This window comes from Oncorhynchus nerka, linkage group LG28, assembly GCF_034236695.1.
Source record: "Oncorhynchus nerka isolate Pitt River linkage group LG28, Oner_Uvic_2.0, whole genome shotgun sequence".
Lineage (NCBI taxonomy): Eukaryota > Metazoa > Chordata > Actinopteri > Salmoniformes > Salmonidae > Oncorhynchus > Oncorhynchus nerka.
The window spans coordinates 77590802-77615127 of record NC_088423.1 but is presented as its reverse complement, the minus strand read 5'-3'; the positions used below and the strand labels follow the sequence as shown (position 1 = coordinate 77615127).

Below are 24326 nucleotides of genomic sequence, written 5' to 3'. Positions count from 1 at the left end.
ATCATAGAGCTGTGTCAGCACCCAGAATTATTTACACCTACAGGCTTCAGCTGCCACATAACTGGGCTGGGGGTGGGTGGATGGTGGGGGACGGGGTGGCCTTGTCTGCTGCCAGTGGGCCCAGTAAAGTCTCCATGGCTGCCCACATGTCTATATATTATCTGGCTCGGCCACTGGGGTTCTGCGTAGATGGTTGTGATTCCCAGAGGATTTGCTAAAGCCAGTCTGTGATGTGCTGGAACAATGTGAGGATGAGTCGACTAAAACCACATGACGTGTGAGAAATAGAAATGCTTTCGAGTTCATCACATGCAGATATGTAATTGAGTCATGCCAACATCCAAACATGCCAACATGCGTTATACAGAGAGCACATAGAGTATGGAAGAATAACTGGTCATATACACTTTCATACAGTTCAAACAGGGGTCTATGATTGAGAGCATGGGACAAATATCCCTGTGTTGGTATTCTTTTTTTCTTTTTTATAATATGTTTATTATTTTACAATAAAAAATCAAATAAAAAAGACAGCAACACTAACAATGACATTCATTGTACTGTTGAATGGGATGGCCAATTTAGAGGACAAAACAAAACTTAACTCACACATACACAAAATAAAACAAAATCCTTTTAGGTGGTACATGTATAAGAAGACAGCATATAGTCATTACAAGCAGTGTAGTTAAGCCAAAAACAGATATTGAGTGGAGTCCAGCACAGAGTAGCAGCAGATCATCAACCCAGTTATGAAGCGGGACTAGACCATTTATCCAGTATCGGCTGATATATTTTGTAAAACATTGGACTTCTATTGGAGGTATTGTATCGAATCTTTTCCATATGTATTACATTCCCTAAATCCCGTAACCACATTTCAAAGGTGGGTACAGTCTCCAGTTTCCAAAATTGCAATATGAGCCTTTTGGCTAATAGAGTACAAAGAGAGACAGCTTTCCCTTCGTGGTTATTCCCATCAACTGTACCAAACAGAGCGGTCAATGGGTCTGGGGCTAGAGTGTTGGTATTCTTAGGCTAGGAATAGATTGCACCTTAGCTCAGAGGAGGCAAGGGTCTGTGCTTCATCTTTGAACACAAGCAGATGATAAGGGCTGGGTCACAAGCCTCTTCACCCTCCCCCATTTCAGGAACAAGTCAATGGGATGTGACAGGGAAGTAATAGTCAAGGGGAGGGTCCGGAAAGGTTGCAGGTTACGTCTCCCAATGTTCAGAAGGGTTTACTTCCCAAAGTCTTGAGCTAACATAGGTTAGTATGTAATACACATGTAATACCATCATACAAATATACAAGCTTTATACCACGGCTTGGCTGAATACTCAAATCTGATTAGCAAAAGCTAACGTATAATATGTTGTGTTTGTATGCCGCTACAGCAAAGGTTAAGCAATAGGAATTGCTTATCCAAAGTCAGTGCATTTCAGAGTATCAAATCAATGTCATTAATGCTAAAGAGTTCTTTATCAGTCTTTTTGTTTGTTAACGTTGCATCCAAGTCTAATTGATGTCAAATGTACACAATGGTCAGTGAGTCCAACAGTGCGTAGAAGAAAGGAGATCTCTGAGGACTTCTAGTGGTCATCTGTATTACCACTCCTGTAAGCATTCTGGTGATAATGATTGACAGTATCATTTAAAACAGCCCTATTTCTAAGTGATAATGGAATGTAAAAGATCCAGATGTGTGTGTGCAATCATTGAGTCAAAATGACGTTCACATAAATGCTTTTTACAAGAGCAGCAAAAACAGTTATTGTTGATTTGAACATAAACAATAATTATTACATTGATAAACATCTTGAATACTATATACAGTTACCTATCTCTCTCTCTCTCTCACTCTACCCTTCTTCAGGACTTCCACTATGTTTCTCCCTCTACAATTGGGAATATGGCCTCCTCTCCAAGTGAGACCTCCCCCCGAGCACTTCACCACTGAACTGATAAGTCAGCTTCTTCTTGACCTTTTTGACCTCGCCTGTCTTGCCGTAGTTGCGAAGAGCCCGTGCCATCTTCTGGTAGGTCATTTTCTTGCGGTTGCCCTTCTGTACGCCCCACCGATGTGCCAGTGCCTCCTTGTGTTTTGAGGAGAACTGGAAGGTGCCCTTGTCCCTGTCCACCCACCAGATACTGTCCTTCATGTCCCCATTCCTCAGCAGATCCAGCAGGAACTGGTACAGACGGATCTTCTTCTTGTTGCCTATATTAATGTTGATAAAAGTACAAAATGGTTAAACATGCAATGAATCAGTTGAGGAGGTTCCCTACCTATGACCTACATGGAGTAGGATTATTGTGACCTCAAAAATAAAAAATATGTGAGATATTAGGTATGCATTTATGAATTAATTCCTTACCCAATTCTCCCCTTGTTACGTGGGCGATGTGGTCCCTCAGACACTCCTCATCAGACACTTCTAGTGGAGGGCTGCGGCCTCCTGGCTCCTCGTCGTCTGAGCTCCTCATCGTCTGAGGAGAGGGGTGCAAGTAGCCCATGGCACGAGGGTAATATGGCACCTTGGACACCACAAACAACAATAACCATGTAGTCATTACAATACAAAACCATCATTACAATTACAGTACATTATTTTTGGAGCAGTATTCACTGAGAAATTACAACTAAATAAATGAGATACCAGGCTGATCATGTTATATACACAGTGAGGCGCAAGTGTTATTAATGACGGCAACCGTTTTTACTCCCCCAATCAACTTTCCCCACCACAGGTGCACCACAGCACCTTAAATAGGGAGGACTGGCACATAGTAATGGCAGAATAAATGGAATGGTATCAAACACTCCATTCCAGCCACCTGTGTTGCAGAACAAATCCGATTGGTTTCGACCTCTGAATCTTGTAAATAACTTTGAGTTACAAGTTGTAATGTTTTAAAATCATGTTTGTGTTACAGTAGTCAAACAAATGTGACAGTATATCTAAGATACAACTGGTCTCCTGACTTGAAGCCAAGAGTAAAATGTAGAAAACTAGCAACCTTATGCTAAGCTAATTAGAGCAATAAAGCTAGCTAAGCATTTAGCAACCTCTTAGCTACTCATGTTGAATTTATAAATGGAATGTTGAGTCATAGAATATAGCTAGCTAGGTCTTGAATATACCTGTACATCCCATTTACTTTATCAAAGTATTTAGTTGAATAAGCTATATAAACTTCTGGGGGAAGAAAAGTAAAATGCTAAGCTAAATGTCTGCTCTAGCTGAGCAGAGACCTACTGCCTTCTAATGTTGAATTATAAAATAAAAATAGCTAGCAAGTTAGGTCTCAAATATGATAGTAGGTCAGTTAATATTTGTTTTATTAAAAGTGTAGTTGAATAAGCAATATCAACAACAAAAAATGGAACAGACTGTTTATGCTACCCTGGGGGCAGAAATGGTAGTTTGGGTCAAGATCACTTGGTGCCCTAAGGGTAGACTTTAAGCAGACTGGAATAAACTGTTTAAATTCTTCCCTGGGGGCAGTAATGTTAATTTGGGTTAAGATCACTTTGGTGCCCTAAGGGCAACCATGGACATATGGTCATTTCCATGTAAAAGGACCAATGAACAACAACATGTGACGTTCATAGGTGAAATTAAGACAGATATATATTTTTCAACCATTTTCCATTTTCCAATTAAAATAATTTTGAAGTAAGACCCCTGCCAACTAATATCAAGACTTTCATATGTATATGTTTCTGCCTTCTATAAGTTTAAGAACATTGCCTTGTGCTTTGAAATTCCGTTAACAAAACCCCACATATCTTTTAGATATTTTCAAATTTCTCTCCTTCATGAGGAGGGAGGATAATGAAAGTTCACAGAAATAACAAGTACACCTATCAATTATTATAGTGTTTTTACTGATATCAATTTTGTTCATAAATTATTATGTGATAAAAACTCTAAATTCTGTTACCAAATTGGTAATGGAACTTCCCAAATATCGGTAATGGGATTTCTGCAATTTAATTGGCTACAATGGGAAATCACAGTATTTACAAACCACAGTTGGGTTCACAAGTTTGGAGAACACAGTACTATACAGTACTATCCCCAAATAAAAGTAGAGTAGAGTTCAGTACAGTAAAGAAAAGTATAGTATAGTACAGTACCGTACTGTACTGTACAGTACAGTACACTATAATGTACTGTATTGTACTATACTGAACTATGCTCTACTTTACTTTACTCGATTGTACTCTACTGTACTATACTAAACTCTACTCTACTGTACTCTACGGTACTGAACTGTATTGTACTGTACTGAACTCTACTCTACTGTTCTGTGCTCTGCTGTATTGTACTCTACTGAGCTCTTTGGTGGTGTACTTTGATGTCCAAACTTATGAAACATAGACGTCTATGACTGGTTCAGATTTGGTCCAGTTCGGACCAAGCAAATTTGGTCTCGTTTGGGGGCAGAGCTCATTAAAATAATAGCTGTTGTGTAGAATAATCCCCAAATATGGATATTTGGATATTGCATATGTATACCTTTCTGTACCTATTTAGAACAGATCCCCATGAAGAGAATGACATTCATATCCATAATTAAGCATTTCTATGTAGTACAGATCAGGTACCCATGATGAAACTTTGTTACCGCAATTCAATTACCCGGTGTAAATCCACTTCACTTGTAGTTCCATAACCAAAATAGATTTTTTCAAAGTCAAGGTGTCGTGCCATAGCTGACACCCCATTCTTTCTGCAGACATTGTTGAATCCTAATTCTGAATTCTTAATTCTGAGTTTTTGGAAAACGTGGACCCAAAAAACTGAGGGAGATTTTACGGAAATTCTGTTACCAAACTTTGAATCTGTACAGGTCTTCCAGTAAATGTGTTTTTGTTAAATTTTCTGTGTAAATTGTTAAATGTAGCCCTTGTGCATAGAGTCCTTGTGCACTGTATGATTTGTTAAACTTTAAAATAAATCAGTTTTGTTTGGCATACATTTTAAGTGAAAAATCTGAGTCGTGGAATTGCCCTTTTCTAAATCCTATGGTTATCTTCAACCAAACTAACATTTACTGGCATATTTGAGACCTAGCTAGCTAGCACTATTCTCAACATTAGTAAAATATAGCTATCTGCTAGCCAACTCGTTCTGTTTAGCTTAGCATTTTATATTGATGCCCCTGGAGCAGCATAACTATCCATCCCTGTTGTTTTTTGGCATATAGCTTATTCAACTTAACATTTCAATAAAGCAAATGTTACCTGACTTACTTGTATATTTGACACCTAATTAGCTATAGTAGTTATATTTTTTCCTTCAACATGAGTAGCTAAGGTTGATAAATGCTTAGCTACCTAGCTTGCTCTGATTATCTTAGCATGTCGCTGCTAGCTTGCTGCATTTGACTGTTTCAAGTCAGGAGACCAGTTGTATCTTAGAGGTATTGTCACATTTGTCTGACTACCCATAATAACAACTTGTAACTCAAAGTTTTATTTACATGATTCTCAGTTTAAACCTTCACCATGTTTTTAAGAGCAGTATATCTGTTAACCTTGACCTGTTTCTTGACGATATAATCATCTCAAGTTAGCCCAGCGGTGGCAAAGATTATAGGGCACCTCCCCGCTGCATGAGGTGTGATGTGTGGTTGCTGTTACAGCAGTTTGAATTTTTGGCCGTGCAAAATCCTGTCCAAGCATTCAGCACACAGTTCTAAAAACCCACTGTTTCTACTCTGAGGCAGTATGTCAGTTCCATTCACAAATAGAAAAGGCATCTTTAAGGATATTCTCATCCACACTCATTAATTAATGCTCTCTGTTTAAAGTGTAATATTTACAATGTTACAATTTAAGATTTTACACTAAGAAGACACAATGATTTGTGTGTGTGTGTGTGTGTGTGTGTGTGTGTGTGTGTGTGTGTGTGTGTGTGTGTATGTGTGTGTGTGTGTGTATGTGTGTGTGTGTATGTGTGTGTGTGTGTGTGTGTGTGTGTGTGTGTGTGTGTGTGTGTGTGTGTGTGTGTGTGTGTGTGTGTGTGTGTGTGTGTGTGTGTGTGACATAATGTTGGGGAGGCCACTTCTGTTTAAAAATATATATTATTTGTTCATCAGCCGTTAGTGAGTTGGCAGATTATAGTTCTGTAGCAACACCAGCAGGCCCCAGTTAGGAAAAGGCCACAATATCAAACCATCTGTGTGTAGGCGCACCCTACATCCTCCACGCAACACAGCTCACCAGTAACAAACAGTAGCCCAGATACACTTTTCATAGTCATATCTTTATCTGAAGCCAGATAGTTGATTTTATTTTTTACCTGTTATTAAACCTTTCTGAAGCATTGCTATTGCACTAGAGGGGACATGTAAATAAATTATGCTACTTACTTTAGTCCTGAACATTCAGAACATTCTCTATTAGTCATGTACACTACATCTGCTTGAAAAGAATGACCAACTCCAACGCTCTGTCTGTGTTAGAGGAAAAGAGGAGTCAGGGGGTGGGCTCACCGGTGGGGGTAGGGCATGGTTGTGTCCCCCAAGGCCAGGGTCCAGAGAGAGAGTGTCAACATCGCTGTAACGAGCCATACTGGGTAGATGTAGTTGCTGGACACTCTGGAGCTCAGTGAAGTGGCCCCCTGGGAGGTTGTCAAAGTCCAGAGGATGGGCATGATGAGTGGTGTGATAGTCCCAGTGATCTGAGCAGAGAGAAAAAAAAAATTTTGTTTAAAAAGTGTTCAGCAAAATATTTTAGGCAGTTTCCTGTTCACACATCTTTGCTTTGGCAGTTGTCTTTTTCTTTCTTTTTAGCCCGAATGTCACAAATGTGTTAAAACGTTCCGCATGTACACATGTTTTAGTGATCTGTTGTGTTCGGTCCTGACACTGCACCAGAGACTTTCCATTATTATTTATTTTGTAATAATTTAGTTCGTTAAATGGAGCAAAGCCTATATAATTCTACAGCTCTTACTAGTAAATACCAGTTTATTCTTGGCAGTAGGATCAGTTGATTACAGGAGAAAATACAACTGAACCTCTCCATTTCAATAAACCCCAGGGGGGGAAAGTTGTTCTACGACTGTAGGTTGAGTGCCTGACAGAAATGGCATCTGTTTCCTGTACTCCATGGGGGCAACATGGTTGGCTCCAGCTGCAGTGTCTTGATACCTTTTATGTAGAGTATTGTCTTTAATATAGCTACTGTGTGTGATTTCCTCAGGCCTGGTCAAACACATATCTAGTTGGGCCGGCACTTTTCACTTCCGTATAAGTGATATTCAGATTGTTTATTTCATCTACAATTATGTGATGGTAAGTTCATCAGAGAAAGGGAAATTAATTTTAAAAGTATATCATTGTATCATAGTTATGAAGATTATCAATAGATAATACAAGAGGTATTAATACTAGGAAAAATGTTGTAGTGTTTTAAAGCTCACCTCCTTGACTCTCTGCATCGATGACATACGGATATGAATATTCTGACATCTGTTGTCTATAGATGTCGGGTTCGTACATGTCTTCTGATGGCTGTTAAAACAAAAATAATATCCTCAACTGAAATCATAACAAAACTTCACATAATGTTTTACTATTGTTTCCAAGGAACTGACACTCAACATCTATATACACATTTTCTTTCTTCCCTTGATAATGTTTGTTGATAATGACATTGTTGAACAACATTTTGAGCTTTTTAAACTTCATTGACATTTACTACAATACTTTTGCTGTTTTTTTTTTCATGGTCGGTCATAACCTTACAAAATGGATTTTTGTGAAACAAAACATATGTATAAACTATTATGTTAGAAATATTGTTCTTTTGACAGTATGTAGACCACAAAAGTACCAACATTGTGTACCAGTTTAAGAGTTTGAAAATTAATGACGTTACAGTAATCTATTAACATATTTTAATTAATTGTTATAACTTGAAAAATGTAACATTAATATGAAATTCAGACTTGAATTCAGTGAGCTTACAATGCTCGAGATGCATTTTCTGTATAAGTATATCCTGTGGTATATAAACAAGTACATAAACTCAACAAATAACCACATACCTGTATATACTTGGGCCTATAACTGAATTAACACAAATTGTTTGACACATTGTGTACTTACAGGACCAGGTGAGATGAGGTACCCCTCCATTCTGTACGGATGCAACATGAAGGCTTCTTCTTGAACCGACCTACTTCAGGCACTTAGCTTCAATTGTTTCTCACACTCTTTCAAAACTTTTCCCGCACCATTGCACAACGTTTACCAAATTTCCTCTCACCAAACGAAACCCAAAATGTCTCCCTCTGCCTACACAGCTTTATCCACTTGTAAGTCAAGCTACTCTCTGGGACTCAAATTTTATCTAATAAAATAAAATAAATTAGCCCTACTCAATGACTGAAAATTAAAAGGGAACCTGATATTTTGACTTCTGTATATCTTTGTGGGTGTACACATCTCAGTGTGTCTGGTGGCGGTTCCTGGTCATTGGTGATTTGTCAGGGGGAGATTCTAACATCTCACATTTATTAAGGCTCAATTGCGTCGCCTCCCAAACCAGCCAATCATTTCAAGGCCTGTCTCAACTGTCAAGTCTTTTAGCATAGCATCATCTGTCAGTGGGTAGCATCTTTGCATCTCATTGTGACCAAATTTCGTTTTTTTTTTTTTTGTGGCTAAAGTGCAGGTATCCATATTCATATACCTTGCATACACTATGGGAATCTAGATGAATATTACACATCTAATATTAAACCTGTTTACCATGTTTCAATGCCAGATAACTAAACATTGTCATTTCACATTTTAAACTGGTTTAATTCCTACTTCTCAGACCAGTATCAGTGTGTACATTGGATGTGGTGTTCAGCAAGGTTCGGCACTTGTACCCGTTATTCCCTATACTATGCTATCCCTACAAATAAACGTAGTGGTGTACATATGTTAATTAAAAAACAAACCAGTAGCTTCAGTTGTAGCCATATCAATGAAATAATGACTCACATACATCGATGAATTCTGCTGCATTTCTATCCAAACAACTGTTTTATCTGTGTGTAGATTAGCTGGACAGATAAAATCATGCCACTTCCTTTTTGCAATCCTGCAACAGCTGTGGAGATTAAGGGAGAGGAGATAAAACACCTAGTAGTGTTGGTGGGGGGATTCTTGAGAAATCGTAAATATAATATTTTCTGACCAAATGTGTTTTTCTCACCAAAATATTCTTCCTCACAATGGGTACAGTGTACAGTAGCTCTGCTACTAGACTCAGATTACCCTCTCTCCTGACCCTATGGTCTGGCTTACAGGACACAGTATGAGAATGCTTTTTTATCCAAGACTAGGCAGTGTCTGGGAAACCAGCCCTATCTGTCTCAAGTATCTCTCCCTGACACAACATCTCTGTTTTAACTTGAAGAGAAGTGAGGACACAAGCCAAGCCTCCACTGACAGGCTTGTGTAGATTTTGGACAGCGGAAGAGTGCATCAGTCTGATAATGACCAGATACTTGAAATACTGTAGATAGTAAGATTCAAATCACACTGAAAATAATTTTTGGAATGATTATTCCCTTGGTTGTTCAAAGCTTAATATAACATACAACCAAAAACCCTGTAGTCAATATTGTTTTTATTATAGATGTCCATGTATTCTATTGTTTTTCCTCTCCTTTATCTCTATCAAAGACTATGTTGAATTTTCTGTGAATTGTTCTAACCTTATCTGATAATGTTTTGATGTGCTACGTAGCACCAAATACAATGCGTTCTTTGTTTAATAATCAACATTAACAAAGGCAAACAATCAGTTTGACTTACTGGTTGCAGTATAACAATCTTAATTTGGTAGACCTGTGCATTTGATGTTGGTGTACTTTGTTGGATTTTGGTTTACGTGGCTCTTCAGTTTGCCTTGCTTGCATGGTCTGGGGTTATAATTTGAGTCCCCTGCATCCTTCTCTACCACTTGTGTGGCTGCTGAAACCACACAGGCTGTCCATGGCCCCCATGTTAATCACAGCTGTCTGAGCAAAACTGATGACATTTTGTATTAATACACTATGTGCGTTACAGTAAGCCCAGCACGCTATTTTCACCACGGCTATTTTCAGAGCACACAAACGACTCTCTTTTTGAATATATATATTTTTCTCTAATACAAAAATATGCTGCTTTGTCAGAAATCATTCAGGTTTCCCAGATCTGTTTAAAACTATTAGGTGGAGATTGGTGGACATCTCAGCCTCATGCACAGCACTATAGTTAGTTTGACGAGTATGATATAGTGTAATTTCTGTTCCCCTGTACCTTGCTTTACAGAGTACATCCACATACAGGTCTACTACATACTACATAAGGTGTCAGATTACTAGGCCTTTCGAACAGCTAAGATGAAACCTAAACAGGCATCATTGTGCTCATCCCATTTTGTGAAAGAAAAGAACACACTTTCAATTCTGTTTTTGAATGAATTGCTCAATACATAAAATGCGTGTTTCTCACAGTGCAAAAACTTACAGGAAATAGGCAGATAACATTCAAACACAATCAGGCCTATAATTTGGTTTAACATTTCTACTGTTAGTCAACTTCAGTCTTGACCATCATCATCACACACACACACACACACACACACACACACACACACACTATGTAAAAGAGGAACTGGGAAATTCTCTTTTAGATTCAGTTCCTTATGGGGAGGGGGGTTGCTGTGAATGACTCCATTTGTGTGTCTAAACTTCAGTATGATCTAGGCCACAAAACTTAAAATATAAATCTACAGGGGTATTTCAGTGATTGTCTTGTCGGATCACATTGGGCCTTTTCATACAGTAAGGAAACATCATACGTATCGTATCTTATCAGTCCCTGACAGATCAGACCAGCTTCTTTCTTTGGTAAAACACAGTAAATAAAATGTCTACTGTGTTTGGTTTCCACCAACGACTTGTGGACAAAGAGCCTGGACCCAGATAAAGTATTTTACTGGAATATAAATACTTAATTAATGTCAATACTTCATAAAACATGCTTTTTAATACAAAACTAGGTCTGGGAAACCAGTGCAACTTCGCTACAGGCACGCGGATGCTGTTGTGTTTACTGTATCACTTGCACCCATGGACGCTTTGGTTTTAGGCTACGAAAGCGAGCGACTGAGTACTCGACAACTTGAGATGTTTTAATGCAGTTATGTTCACAAGATGCATATCTCTGATGGCTAAAGCATCCTTATAAGCAAGCAGTAATATTGACACCTCTTACTTCACAGCCCCCTATGTCTTTAATACCCTGAGTTCTCAGGGCCACAGTGTGACATTAGTACTAATTTAGCAATACAGAAAATACACTGGAGGGGGACTCAACTTACTGTTTTGAGTTAGAATAGTAGAATACACAAGGTACAATTTTGACATGTGGTTTTGCATCAGCAGTTTTTCTATTGTTATGTCAGTCAATTAGCCCCTGTCAGCTAAATATTTTTTGATTGTTATGAGTCTAGCGGCCAGCTACTGTATCTAAATTTCTAGTAATCATGGTCCAATTACTAACTGGGGAGCCCCCATTGATTTTGTTTGTCACTCTTACTCAAATATCATGTTAAAAAACTGCAACCATTTATCTCCACCCAATGGCAAAATTAGTAGAATTGCATGAAAAGTTAGATATTGCAGCTTACATTTTTTTCACTCTGCTGCAAAATGTTTTGCTTGCAAAGGTGGCACCCCCCCACCCAAAATGTTTTGGGTGGGGGGGGGTGCTAGAGTCTTTTGCAACTGACTGCATGTGTGGGTATGGATGTGGGTACGCAGACCGAGTTCAGATTTTTTGCGGACCCATCCCCATCAAAGTTGCCCATCCCTGGTCTAAACTAATTTGAATGTATTTTTTAATATTTTTTACAGGCTACAGTTGAAGTCGGAAGTTTACATACACTTAGGTTGGAGTCAGTAAAACTCGTTTTTCAACCACTCCACATATTTCTTGTTAACAAACTATAGTTTTGGCAAGTTGGTTAGGACATCTACTTTGTGCATGACACAATTCATTTTTCCAATAATTGTTTACAGACAGATTATTTCACTTATAATTTACTGTATCACAATTCCAGTGGGTCAGACGTTTACATACACTAAGTTGACTGTGCCTTTAAACAGCTTGGAAAATTCCAGAAAATGATGTCATGGCTTGAGAAGCTTCTGATAGGCTAATTTACATAATTTGAGTCAATTGTAGGTGTACCTGTGGATGTATTTCAAGGCCTACCTTCAAACTCATTGCCTCTTTGCTTGACATCATGGGAGAATCAAAAGAAATCAATCAAGACCTCAGAAAATAAATTGTAGACCTCTGCAAGTCTGGTTCATCCTTGGGAGCAATTTCCAAACACCTGAAGGAACCACGTTCATCTGTACAAACAATAGTATGCAAGTATAAACACCATGGGACCACGCAGCCGTCATACCGCTCAGGAAGAAGATGCGTTCTGTCTCCTAGAGATGAACGTACTTTGGTGTGAAAAGTGCAAATCAATCGAAGAACAGCAAAAGACCTTGTGAAGATGCTGGAGAAAACATGTACAAAAGTATCTATATCCACAGTAAAACAAGTCCTATATCGACATACCTGAAAGGCCGCTCAGCAAGGAAGAAGCCACTGCTCCAAAACCGCCATAACCGGACTACGGTTATGTTTGTTATGTTATGTTTGGAGGAAAAAGGGGGAGACTTGCAAGCTGAAGAACACCATCCCAACCGTGAAGCACGGGGGTGGCAGCATCATGTTGTGGTGGTGCATTGCTGCAGGAGGGTCTAGTGCACTTCACAAAATAGATGGAATCATGAGGTAGGAAGATTATGTGGATATATTGAAGCAACATCTTAAGCCATCAGTCAGGAAGTTAAAGCTTGGTCGCAAATGGGTCTTCCATATGGACAATGACCCCAAGCATACTTCCAAAGTTGTGGCAAAATGGCTTAAGGACAACACAGTCAAGGTATTGGAGTGGGCATCACAAAGCCCCGATCTCAATCCTATAGAAAAAGCATGGAAGCCTACAAACCTGACTCAGTTACATCAGCTCTGTCAGGAGGAATGGGCCAAAATTCACCCAACTTATTGTGGGAAGCTTATGAAGGGCTACCCGAAACGTTTGACCCAAGTTAAACTATTTAAAGGCAATGCTACCAAATACTAATTGAGTGTATGTAAACTTCCGACCCGCTGGGAATGTGATGCAAGAAATGAAGGCTGAAATAAATAATTCTCTCTACTATTATTCTGACATTTCACATTCTTAAAATAAAGTAGTGATTCACTGACATTTTCAACATGTCCCTGATTGAGTCTATAATACCAACATGTTTCAAGCAGACCACCATAGTCCCTGTGCCCAAGAACAAAGGCAACCTGCCTAAATGACTACAGACCCGTAGCACTCACGTCCGTAGCCATGAAATGCTTTGAAAGGTTGGTAAATGGCCCACATCAACACCATTATCCCAGAAACCCTAGATCCACTCCAATTTGCATACCGCCCAAACAGATCTACAGATGATGCAATCGCTACTGCACTCCACTCTGCCCTTTCCCCCCTGGACAAAAGGAACACTTAAGGGAGAATGCTATTCATTGACTACAGCTCAGCGTTCAACACCATAGTACCCTCAAAGCTCATCACTAAGCTAAGGATCCTGGGACTAAACACCTCCCTCTGCAATTGGATCCTGGACTTCCTGACTGGCCGCCCCCAGGTGGTGAGGGTAAGTAGCAACATATCTGCCACGCTGATCCTCAACACTGGAGATCCCCAGGGGTGCGTGCTCAGTCCCCTCCTGTACCCCCTGTTCACCCATGACTGCATGGCCAGGCACGACTCCAACACCATCATTAAATTTGCAGACGACACAACAGTGGTAGGCCTGATCACCGACAATGACGAGACAGCATAGGTCAGAGGTCAGAGACCTGGCTGGGTGGTGCCAGAATATCCCTCAACGTAACCAAAACTAAGGAGATGATTGTGGACTACAGGAAAATGAGGAGCGAGCACGCCCCCATTCTCATCGATGGGGCTGTAGTGGAGCAGGTTGAGAGCTTCAAGTTCCTTGGTGTCCACATCAACAACAAACTAGAACAGTCCAAACACACCAAGACAGTTGTGAAGAGGGCACGACAAAGCCTATTCCCCCTCAGGAAACTAAAAAGATTTGGCATGGGTCCTGAGATCCTCAAAAGGTTCTACAGCTGCAACATCTAGAGCACTGCCTGGTACTGCAATTGCCCGGCCTCTGACCACAAGGCACTACAGAGGGTAGTGCGTACGGCCCAGTACATCACTGGGGCTAAGCTGCTTGCCATCCAGGATCTCTACACCAGGCGGTGTCAGAGGAAGGCCCTAAAAATTGTAATAGACCCAAGCCATAGACTGTTCTCTTTACTACTGCCAAGTCTAGGACAAAAAGGTTTCTCAACAGTTTTTACCCCCAAGCCATAAGACTCCTGAACAGGTAATCAAATGGCTACCCAGACTATTTGCATTGTGTGCCACCCCCCAACCCCTCTTTTTACGCTGCTGCTACTCTCTGTTTATCATATATGCATAGTCACTTTAACTATACATTCATGTACATACTACCTCAATTGGGCCGACCAACCAGTGCACCCGCACATTGGCTAACTGGGCTATCTGCATTGTGAGCCACCCACCACCCGCCAACCCCTCTTTTACGCTACTGCACCTCTCTGTTCATCATATATGCATAGTCACTTTAACCATATCTACATGTACATACTACCTCAATCAGCCTGACTAACCGGTGTCTGTATGTAGCCTCGCTACTCTTATATCCTCGCTACTGTATGTATCCTGTCTTTTTACTGTTGTTTTATTTCTTTACCTACCTATTGTTCACCTAAAACCTTTTTTGCACTATTTGGTTAGAGCCTGTAAGTAAGCATTTCACCTGTTGTATTCGGCGCGCGTGACAAATAAACTTTCATTTGATCCTAACTGACCTAAAACAGGGAATATTTACTAGGATTAAATGTCAGGAATGATGAAAAACTGAGTTTAAATGTATTTGGCTAAAATGTATGTAATTTTCCGACTTCAACTGTATAATAGTGGCAAAAGTATTCTTAAGGATTGCAAAATAGTCACAATGTAGGCCTACATTTCTAGTCAGGACTATATCTGGCTTTAACTGATACCTTTGATTACTTATATGTCATAATCTGTCAGTTTAATTCGGACAGACAGAGAGCCTCTACCAGACCTCTGTGGCCTCACACTTTCGGGTCACGAGAACTACCCACAGACCCTCTCACAAGGGGATGACATGCAAGACCACTGACTGTGGAAAACAGGATACAGAGACCGTCGCAACAGGAAATGTTGCACTCCGTCTATCTATTCTGTTTGACCAAAATTTCTCCAGATCAATGTCCACACTGTGCTGGTTTTGACATAAATTACGTAATCATCCTCTGACAAACTCTCTTGAACAACTAGAGTAATTTAGCTTGAATAGTTGGAAACATGTTATAGCCCAGTAAAACTTTCGCTCACACTTTATTTGGATAGTCCGGATTTTCCAACTCACTAGGTTGATAAGCAACTTCTTGCTAAGGTCATGGTTAGGGTTAGGTTCAGAATAAGGGTTAGGATAATGGTTAGGTTTAGAGCTAAGGTTAGTAGATAGTTAGTTGAAATGTAACTGATAGTGTCTGTAGAGCATCTACAGATGGACTATCCAAATAGTGTTACCAAACATTCTTCATTCTAGTTATTATTTAAAGAGTACTGTTATTAGTTTTGATGTGATAACAACATATTCTAAACCAAGTAATTACATTTAGAAGAAACAAATGAAGACAAATGTGGACACAAAGTATTAGCTGCCAGTGATGACCATAGGTCTACTGCCTAGATGTTAGCTAAAGATAACTTTTAAAGGTACATTTTTACTCTTGATGTAACCCATTGACTCTCAGTCAAAGATAAAATATACTATTAACGATCAACAAGGGTAAATTAGCATTTATTATTCAACAACTTATATTGCAAGACTGTCAAATCAAATAATGGATAAGGATAAAATGCAAACAACTGTAACCCAGTGATCTACAAAGGCCAAATTGCCTCTGTCATTACATCAACTTTTTCCTTCATTCAATAAAAAGTAGCAAGAATACCAACACTAGTTATACAGATATATCTCTGAGCTGAAACCAGCAGAAAAACATATTTCATAACATTACAATCTGTATCAAAGGATGCTCATGGGAAGAAACGCCTCCTGTCTCTCTCAGTCCAGCCAGCCTCACTCTTACCGTCACTAAGTCTTCCAGGAGCAGCATGGATAGTAGTACTCTCTCTGTGAATGCAGGAGAATCTCATTCAGTTGGTTAAAGCAAATTACCACAGAGGGCAAGACATCTGAGATTTCTATAACTCACTGAATTAACTAGGGAACTAAAAACTTCCTTAATTTGACCAATTTAAGATGGAACTCAAAAGATTTTCTTCTTCTTCTCCTTCTCCTTCTTCCTTAAACCAGATGGTAACTAAACAGCTTGCCACAAAGCAAAGCTTGATTAGAGGTAGTGGTCGATGTAGTCGTCTGTGATCTGATTTCTGCTCACTCTGTGGAGCCACTTGCTCCTTCCAGGCCTTATACTGCAGGTGCAATCCAGTAGTATGCCATAGACTCCATTAGATTACCATATGATGAACTGAACACCAAGGGCCCTTATTGATTTGGATGTATATCAGAGAGTTGTTTATAATAGAACGGAGTGGACACACTGCAACGGGAGTGGGTTATCCAAATGTAAGTCGTAGTTATTTGTTTTGTCTACTGTCTACCAAGAAAATAAATAACTGGTTGTATGCATATGTCGGAGGATAATCAGAATATCAGATCCCAAAAAAACATTCTCAAAAAAAGAGAGCAACTGTCAAGAAAATTGTGGTTTTGAGGGCATGGCCAGAATAGACAGGCCGCAGAGAGGACCCTGACCCTGTTTTACTGCCTGACTGTCACCAGCAGTTTCGTTGGCCGTCATCTCTTTCACAATGTCATGGAGCCGCCCCTGACAGGCGTGCAAGGGGACATCCAGATTTCTCACTTCTTATTCCCGATTCCTCATTTTCCCCAATGCACTCGGCTTTACAAGATCCAACCATCAGACAAGGCTTGGATAGAAGATAAAGTTAAATCACATGGCCGATTGACAAGCACGCACACACGCACGCACGTGTGTGCACACTATGTTTTTCCATTAAACTCTGCTTCATGTACCCTTGTCCCACCAGCCATAAGTTCCTGTTTCTATATGCATTGCTCAAGTCAGGCAGGGATGACTCATAGTGCGAACATTATTCATGTTTTCTGTTATCTTAACCTCTCACAAACAATCTGCATGTGTTCTCAAGGCCCTCGTGTGTCCATTGTGTTGCACAAAAAAAGTAAAACATTTTTTTTTAAGTTGGTAGGGATAAAAACACAGCAAACAGAGGACATAGAAAGCACAGTATGTGGGTATGTACGGTGTATTGTGGTGGAAGGTGGGGTGTGTGTTTTTTTGTTTGGAAAAGTTGGAAATGCCAGAGCCCATACGTGTCTGCAAGCAGGAGTTGTGACAGAGAGAGCTTTCAATTGTGCAAATATGGGATATACATTTGAAAATAGATTATAAATATTGCCTGATCATGATGGAGCGGTCCCCAACCCTGTACCCTAGACACCCACCTGAGCGACCCACACACTAAGGAGAAATCCTTATCTGTTTTAAAGGTGTACTGAAAGTAGCCTATATGCAGCCAAGACAGAAAAATAAGGTGGTCAATGACCCACTAAAGCAGCACTGCCCCCTCAAGTATCTGAGCCTGCATTGCAGGATTGGTCCAATAAAGCCAAAGCCCCCGGATGGCTGAGCACAATATACAAGGAATTTCTCAAAGCTGCTAATGAGAACCTTGATGACCTTGTACCTAGTCGGTAGGGATTATGCTGGGGTGCCCCCACCCAGGTAGTGTCAGTGCTGGCAACATTAGCTGCAGGAACCCATGGGGAGGGGATCACACTTGAACAATCAGAGAAGGGGCAAATTATTGTGGCCCCTGTGGAACAAATTGGAAAATATTCTCAACAGGGGACCAGTGTGTGTGTGTTTCAGGGTAGGGGGGTGTATCTGAACGCCATCAATTAGGACTTTACATTGGTTAATCATTCTCCCCATTGTTGCTCAATTTGCATGCCTTCTCAAACAGCTACAATTGTACAGTTGAAGTTGGAAGTTAACATATACCTTAGCCAAATACATTTAAACTCAATTTTTCACAATTCCTGACATTTAATCCTAGTAAAAATTCCCTGTTTTAGGTCAGTTAGGATCACCACTTTATTTTAAGAGTGTGAAATGTCAGAATAATAGTCGAGAGAATTATTTATTTCAGCTTTTATTTCTTGCATCGCATTTCCAGTGGGTCGGAAGTTTACACTCAATTAGTATTTGGTAGCATTGCCTTTAAATTGTTTAACTTTGGTCAAACGTTTTGTGTAGCCTTCCACAAGCTTCCCACAATAAGTTGGGTGAATTTTGGCCCATTCCTTCTGACAGAGCTGGTGTAACGGACACAGGTTTGTAGGTCTCATTGCTCGCACAAGCTTTTTCAGTTCTCCCCACAAATTGTCTATAGGATTGAGGTCAGGGCTTTGTGATGGCCACTCCAATACCTTGACTGTGTTGTCCTTAAGCCATTTTGCCACAACTTTGGAAGTATGCTTGGGGTCATTGTCCATTTGGAAGACCCATTTGCAACCAAGCTTTAACTTCCTGATTGATTACTTGAGATGTTGCTTCAATATATCCACATAATTTTCCTACCTCATGATGCCAACTATTTTGTGAAGTGCACCAGTCCCTCCTGCAACAAAGCACCCCCGCAACATGATGCTGCCACCGTGTGCTTCACGGTTGGGATGGTGTTCTTCGGCTTGCAAGCATCCCCCTTTTTCCTCCAAACATAACCATGGTCATTGTGGCCAAACAGTTGTATTTTTGTTTCATCAGACCAGAGGACATTTCTCCAAAAAGTACAATCTTTGTCCCCATGTGCAGTTGCAAACCGTTGTATGGCTTTTTTATGGCGGTTTTGGAGCAGTGGCTTCTTCCTTGCTGAACGGCCTTTCAGGTTATGTCGATATAGGACTGGTTTTACTGTGGATATAGATACTTTTGTACCTGTTTCCTCCAGCATCTTCACAAGGTCCTTTGCTGTTGTTCTGGGATTGATTTGCACTTTTCGCACCAAAGTACATTCAACTCTAGGAGACAGAACGCGTCTCCTTCCTGAGCGGTATTACAGCTGCGTGGTCCCATGGTGTTTATACTTGCGTACTACTGTTTGTACAGATTAACGTGGTAACTTCAGGCATTTGGAAATTGCTCCCAAGGATGAACCAGACTTGTGGAGGTCTACAATATCTTTTCTGAGGTCTTGGCTGATTTCTTTTGATTTTCCCATGATGTCAAGCAAAGAGGCAATGAGTTTGAAGGTAGGCCTTGAAATACATCCACAGGTACACCTACAATTGACTCAAATGATGTAAATTAGCCTATCAGAAGCTTCTAAAGTCATTACAACATTTTCTTGAATTTTCCAAGCTGTTTAAAGGCACAGTCAACTTAGTGTATGTAATCGTCTGTAATCGTCTGACCCACTGGAATTGTGATACAGATGAGTGAAATAATCTGTCTGTTAACAATTGTTGGAAAAATTACTTGTGTCATGCACAAAGTAGATGTCCTAACCGACTTTCCAAAACTATAGTTTGTTAACAAGAAATGTGTGGAGTGGTTGAAAAATAAGTTTTAATGACTCCAACCTAAGTGTATGTAAACTTCCGACTTCAACTGTATATGCATTCGCATATCAAGTCTCTCTTGAGTTGGGCTCAGGGATGTTTGTGGGGGAAGGGTGGGGAGTGTGTGTGTGTGTGTGTGTGTGTGTGTGTGTGTGTGTGTGTGTGTGTGTGTGTGTGTGTGTGTGTGTCCCACGTCTGTTGCTATGGGGCAATGATGTTAGGGACAATACAGGAGGAATCAGAATAATTGTTTGCCAAAATAATAATTACTTGCCAAAAATGAAATGTTTGTAATTTCAATCCTGGTTATAGGTAAAAATCCTTCATATGAACTGACAATATTATTACGCATATTATTTGTTAATTTTGGAAATAAATTAAGACATGTAAGAATTTTTCATATACATTATATATTATATTATATACATTATACACTCTCATTATACCAACACAAAAACATCCTATGGTGTTCTGCATTAGCATCGAACAGCCCCCGTGATATGCAGCTGTTCAGGGAAGCTAGAAACCGTTATACACAGGCAGTTAGAAAAGCCAAGGCTAGCTTTTTCAAGCAGAAATTTGCTTCCTGCAACACTAACTCAAAAAAGTTCTGGGACACTGTAAAGTCCATGGAGAATAAGAACACCTCCTCCCAGCTGCCCACTGCACTGAAGATAGGAAACACTGTCACCACTGATAAATCCACCATAATTGAGAATTTCAATAAGCATTTTTCTACGGCTGGCCATGCTTTCCACCTGGCAACTCCTACCCCGGTCAACAGCACTGCACCCCCAACAGCAACTCGCCCAAGCCTTCCCCATTTCTCCTTCTCCCAAATCCATTCAGCTGAAGTTCTGAAAGAGCTGAAAAATCTGGACCCCTACAAATCAGCCGGGCTAGACAATCTGGACCCTTTCTTTCTAAAATTATCTGCCGAAATTGTTGCCACCCCTATTACTAGCCTGTTCAACCTCTCTTTCGTGTCATCTGAGATTCCCAAAGATTGGAAAGCAGCTGCGGTCATCCCCTCTTCAAAGGGGGGACACTCTTGACCCAAACTGTTACAGACCTATATCTATCCTACCATGCCTTCCTAAGGTCTTCGAAAGCCAAGTCAACAAACAGATTACCGACCATTTCGAATCTCACCATACCTTCTCTGCTATGCAATCTGGTTTCAGAGCTGGTCATGGGTGCACCTCAGCCACGCTCAAGGTCCTAAACGATATCTTAACCGCCATCGATAAGAAACATTACTGTGCAGCCGTATTCATTGATCTGGCCAAGGCTTTCGACTCTGTCAACCACCGCATCCTCATCGGCAGACTCGACAGCCTTGGTTTCTCAAATGATTGCCTCGCCTGGTTCACCAACTACTTCTCTGATAGAGTTCAGTGTGTCAAATCGGAGGGTCTGCTGTCCGGACCTCTGGCAGTCTCTATGGGGGTGCCACAGGGTTCAATTCTTGGACCGACTCTCTTCTCTGTATACATCAATGAGGTCGCTCTTGCTGCTGGTGAGTCTCTGATCCACCTCTACGCAGACGACACCATTCTGTATACTTCCGGCCCTTCTTTGGACACTGTGTTAACAACCCTCCAGGCAAGCTTCAATGCCATACAACTCTCCTTCCGTGGCCTCCAATTGCTCTTAAATACAAGTAAAACTAAATGCATGCTCTTCAACCGATCGCTACCTGCACCTACCCGCCTGTCCAACATCACTACTCTGGACGGCTCTGACTTAGAATACGTGGACAACTACAAATACTTAGGTGTCTGGTTAGACTGTAAACTCTCCTTCCAGACCCATATCAAACATCTCCAATCCAAAGTTAAATCTAGAATTGGCTTCCTATTTCGCAACAAAGCATCCTTCACTCATGCTGCCAAACATACCCTTGTAAAATTGACCATCCTACCAATCCTCGACTTTAGCGATGTCATTTACAAAATAGCCTCCAATACCCTACTCAACAAATTGGATGCAGTCTATCACAGTGCAATCCGTTTTGTCACCAAAGCCCCATATACTACCCACCATTGCGACCTGTACGCTCTCGTTGGCTGGCCCTCGCTTCATACTCGTCGCCAAACCCACTGGCTCCATGTCATCTACAAGACCCTGCTAGGTAAAGTCCCCCTTATCTCAGCTCGCTGGTCACCATAGCATCTCCCACCTGTAGCACACGCTCCAGCAGGTATATCTCTCTAGTCACCCCCAAAACCAATTCTTTCTTTGGCCGCCTCTCCTTCCAGTTCTCTGCTGCCAATGACTGGAACGAACTACAAAAATCTCTTAAATTGGAAACACTTATCTCCCTCACTAGCTTTAAGCACCAACTGTCAGAGCATCTTACAGATTACTGCACCTGTACATAGCCCACCTATAATTTAGCCCAAACAACTACCTCTTTCCCAACTGTATTTAATTAATTTATTTATTTTGCTCCTTTGCACCCCATTATTTTTATTTCTACTTTGCACATTCTTCCATTGCAAAACTACCATTCCAGTGTTTTACTTGCTATATTGTATTTACTTTGCCACCATGGCCTTTTTTGCCTTTACCTCCCTTCTCACCTAATTTGCTCACATTGTATATAGACTTTTTTTTTTTTTTTTTACTGTATTATTGACTGTATGTTTGTTTTACTCCATGTGTAACTCTGTGTCGTTGTATGTGTCGAACTGCTTTGCTTTATCTTGGCCAGGTCGCAATTGTAAATGAGAACTTGTTCTCAACTTGCTTACCTGGTTAAATAAAGGTGAAATAAAAAAAAAAATTAAAAAAATATTTACCCCCAAAATATGGGGAATTGGAAATGATGCAGACAATTACATTGATGGAAGCTACAATCTATCTGCAATATTAAAGCTAATCTACCCCCTAAAAAAATGTGTCTGCATCATTTAAAAAATATAGAATAAAAGAGTAGAAACAGTGTTATAGATTCATGTCATACTTTTTCTTGATACAATGTTTTATTCTAATCACACACTCAGGCAGGTATTTGAAAGAGGTCTCTGAGCACTACTCACCCATCCTTGGACAGGTGCTGTCTAAAGAAGTAATTGGCAGTTAGTTTGACGGCCTTCTCTGGCTTGACCAGAGTCAGGTTCACAGCAGCACCTATTGGTCAAAGAAGAGAGGCGCAGAATCACACACAAACGTGTGGGCGCACATACACATGCACACACACACACTTCCATTGGTGTGTCAATCAGTATGGATCTCACAAATAATCTTACGGAAGAGTTATCATTACAGAGGAAATCTTCTGAATCAACAGAGTATTTATGGAAATTCACCCTCATTCCCAGGCTCAAGAGAGAGAGAGAGCCGTCTGGTGGATGAGATTACTGAGTGCCATACCTTAGAATATCTAGAAACTTCTGTACTGTAACTGTCAAATGCATCATCTGCTGGTCGAACTAGAAAGGCATGATGATACAGTGTAGGCCGCATGACATTTTTGTCAGGAGTCAATTTGTATTCCATAGATCATGGCGTTAACTGCATCATGAATCATAATGCCTGGGTCCCCAATATTTACTTCACCATCCATCAGCTTCCAGGTCACTGGTACAGTGTGAATACAACAACACAAGCCTTGAAAACTTTTTGGCACAGAGGGTGCCTTTTTGCCCTGAAGGCACAGTTTCTGTCCCATTTGGCTGCATTTAAATGATCTCTCTGATTTTGAAAGCACAATATGGATGTATAATCATGTTCACTATGATTTCTTAATCAACATTAACGTGTTATTGCCCTGGTGGAATTATCTACCCCCTAAAAAAATTGTCTACGTCATTAAAAAAATTAAATGTTTAATGACATTTCATTTTTCACCATATAATATAATAAAAGAGTAGTGCTGCGGTCTAAGACACTGCATCTCAGTGCAAGAGGTGTCACTACAGTCCCTGGTTCAAATCCAGGCTGTATCACATCCGGCCGTGATTGGGAGCACAATTGGCCCAACGTCGTCTGGGTTTGGCTGGGGTAGGCCGTCATTGTAAAGAAGAATTTGTTCTTAACTGACTTGCCTAGTTAAATAAAGGTTTAATAACATAAATAAATACAAATTATCTTTCGATTTTCTATTGCGGTGACCTTATAGGCTACTATTTGGTGTAAGGTGTAAAGTAACTCATTACAAATATACTCTCGTTACTGTCACTGAGTACTTATACTTTTTTGGAGTATTTTTCAAGTCATTCATTTTACTACTGGGGCGGCAGGGTAGCCTAGTGGTTAGAGCATTGGACTAGTAACCGAAAGGTTGCAAGTTCAAATCCCCGAGCTGACAAGGTACAAAATCTGTCGTTCTGCCCCTGAACAGGCAGTTAACCCACTAGGCCGTCATTGAAAATAAGAATTTGTTCTTAACTGACTTGCCTAGGTAAAATAAAAAAATAAAAATTCTACTA

The 24326-nt window shown here is 40.3% G+C and overlaps 1 protein-coding gene across 2 annotated transcripts; it reads right to left on the bottom strand.

Moving 5' to 3' along the window:
* Positions 1-301: 301 nt before the first annotated feature.
* Positions 302-22953, bottom strand: LOC115113704 (transcription factor PU.1-like). Of its 2 annotated transcripts, XM_065013132.1 has the most exons (6): positions 22935-22953; positions 16352-16395; positions 7441-7531; positions 6509-6696; positions 2380-2539; positions 302-2222 (listed from the first exon to the last, which is right to left on the bottom strand). In XM_065013132.1, exons 1-6 carry the CDS (start codon positions 22936-22938, stop codon positions 1900-1902), a joined length of 810 nt encoding a protein of 269 aa, XP_064869204.1. In that variant the 5' UTR covers positions 22939-22953; the 3' UTR covers positions 302-1899. The 2 variants fall into 2 exon arrangements, with proteins under 2 accessions (XP_064869204.1, XP_029497500.1); XM_029641640.2 differs by lacking the exons at positions 16352-16395; positions 22935-22953 and adding an exon at positions 8129-10604.
* Positions 22954-24326: the final 1373 nt, after the last annotated feature.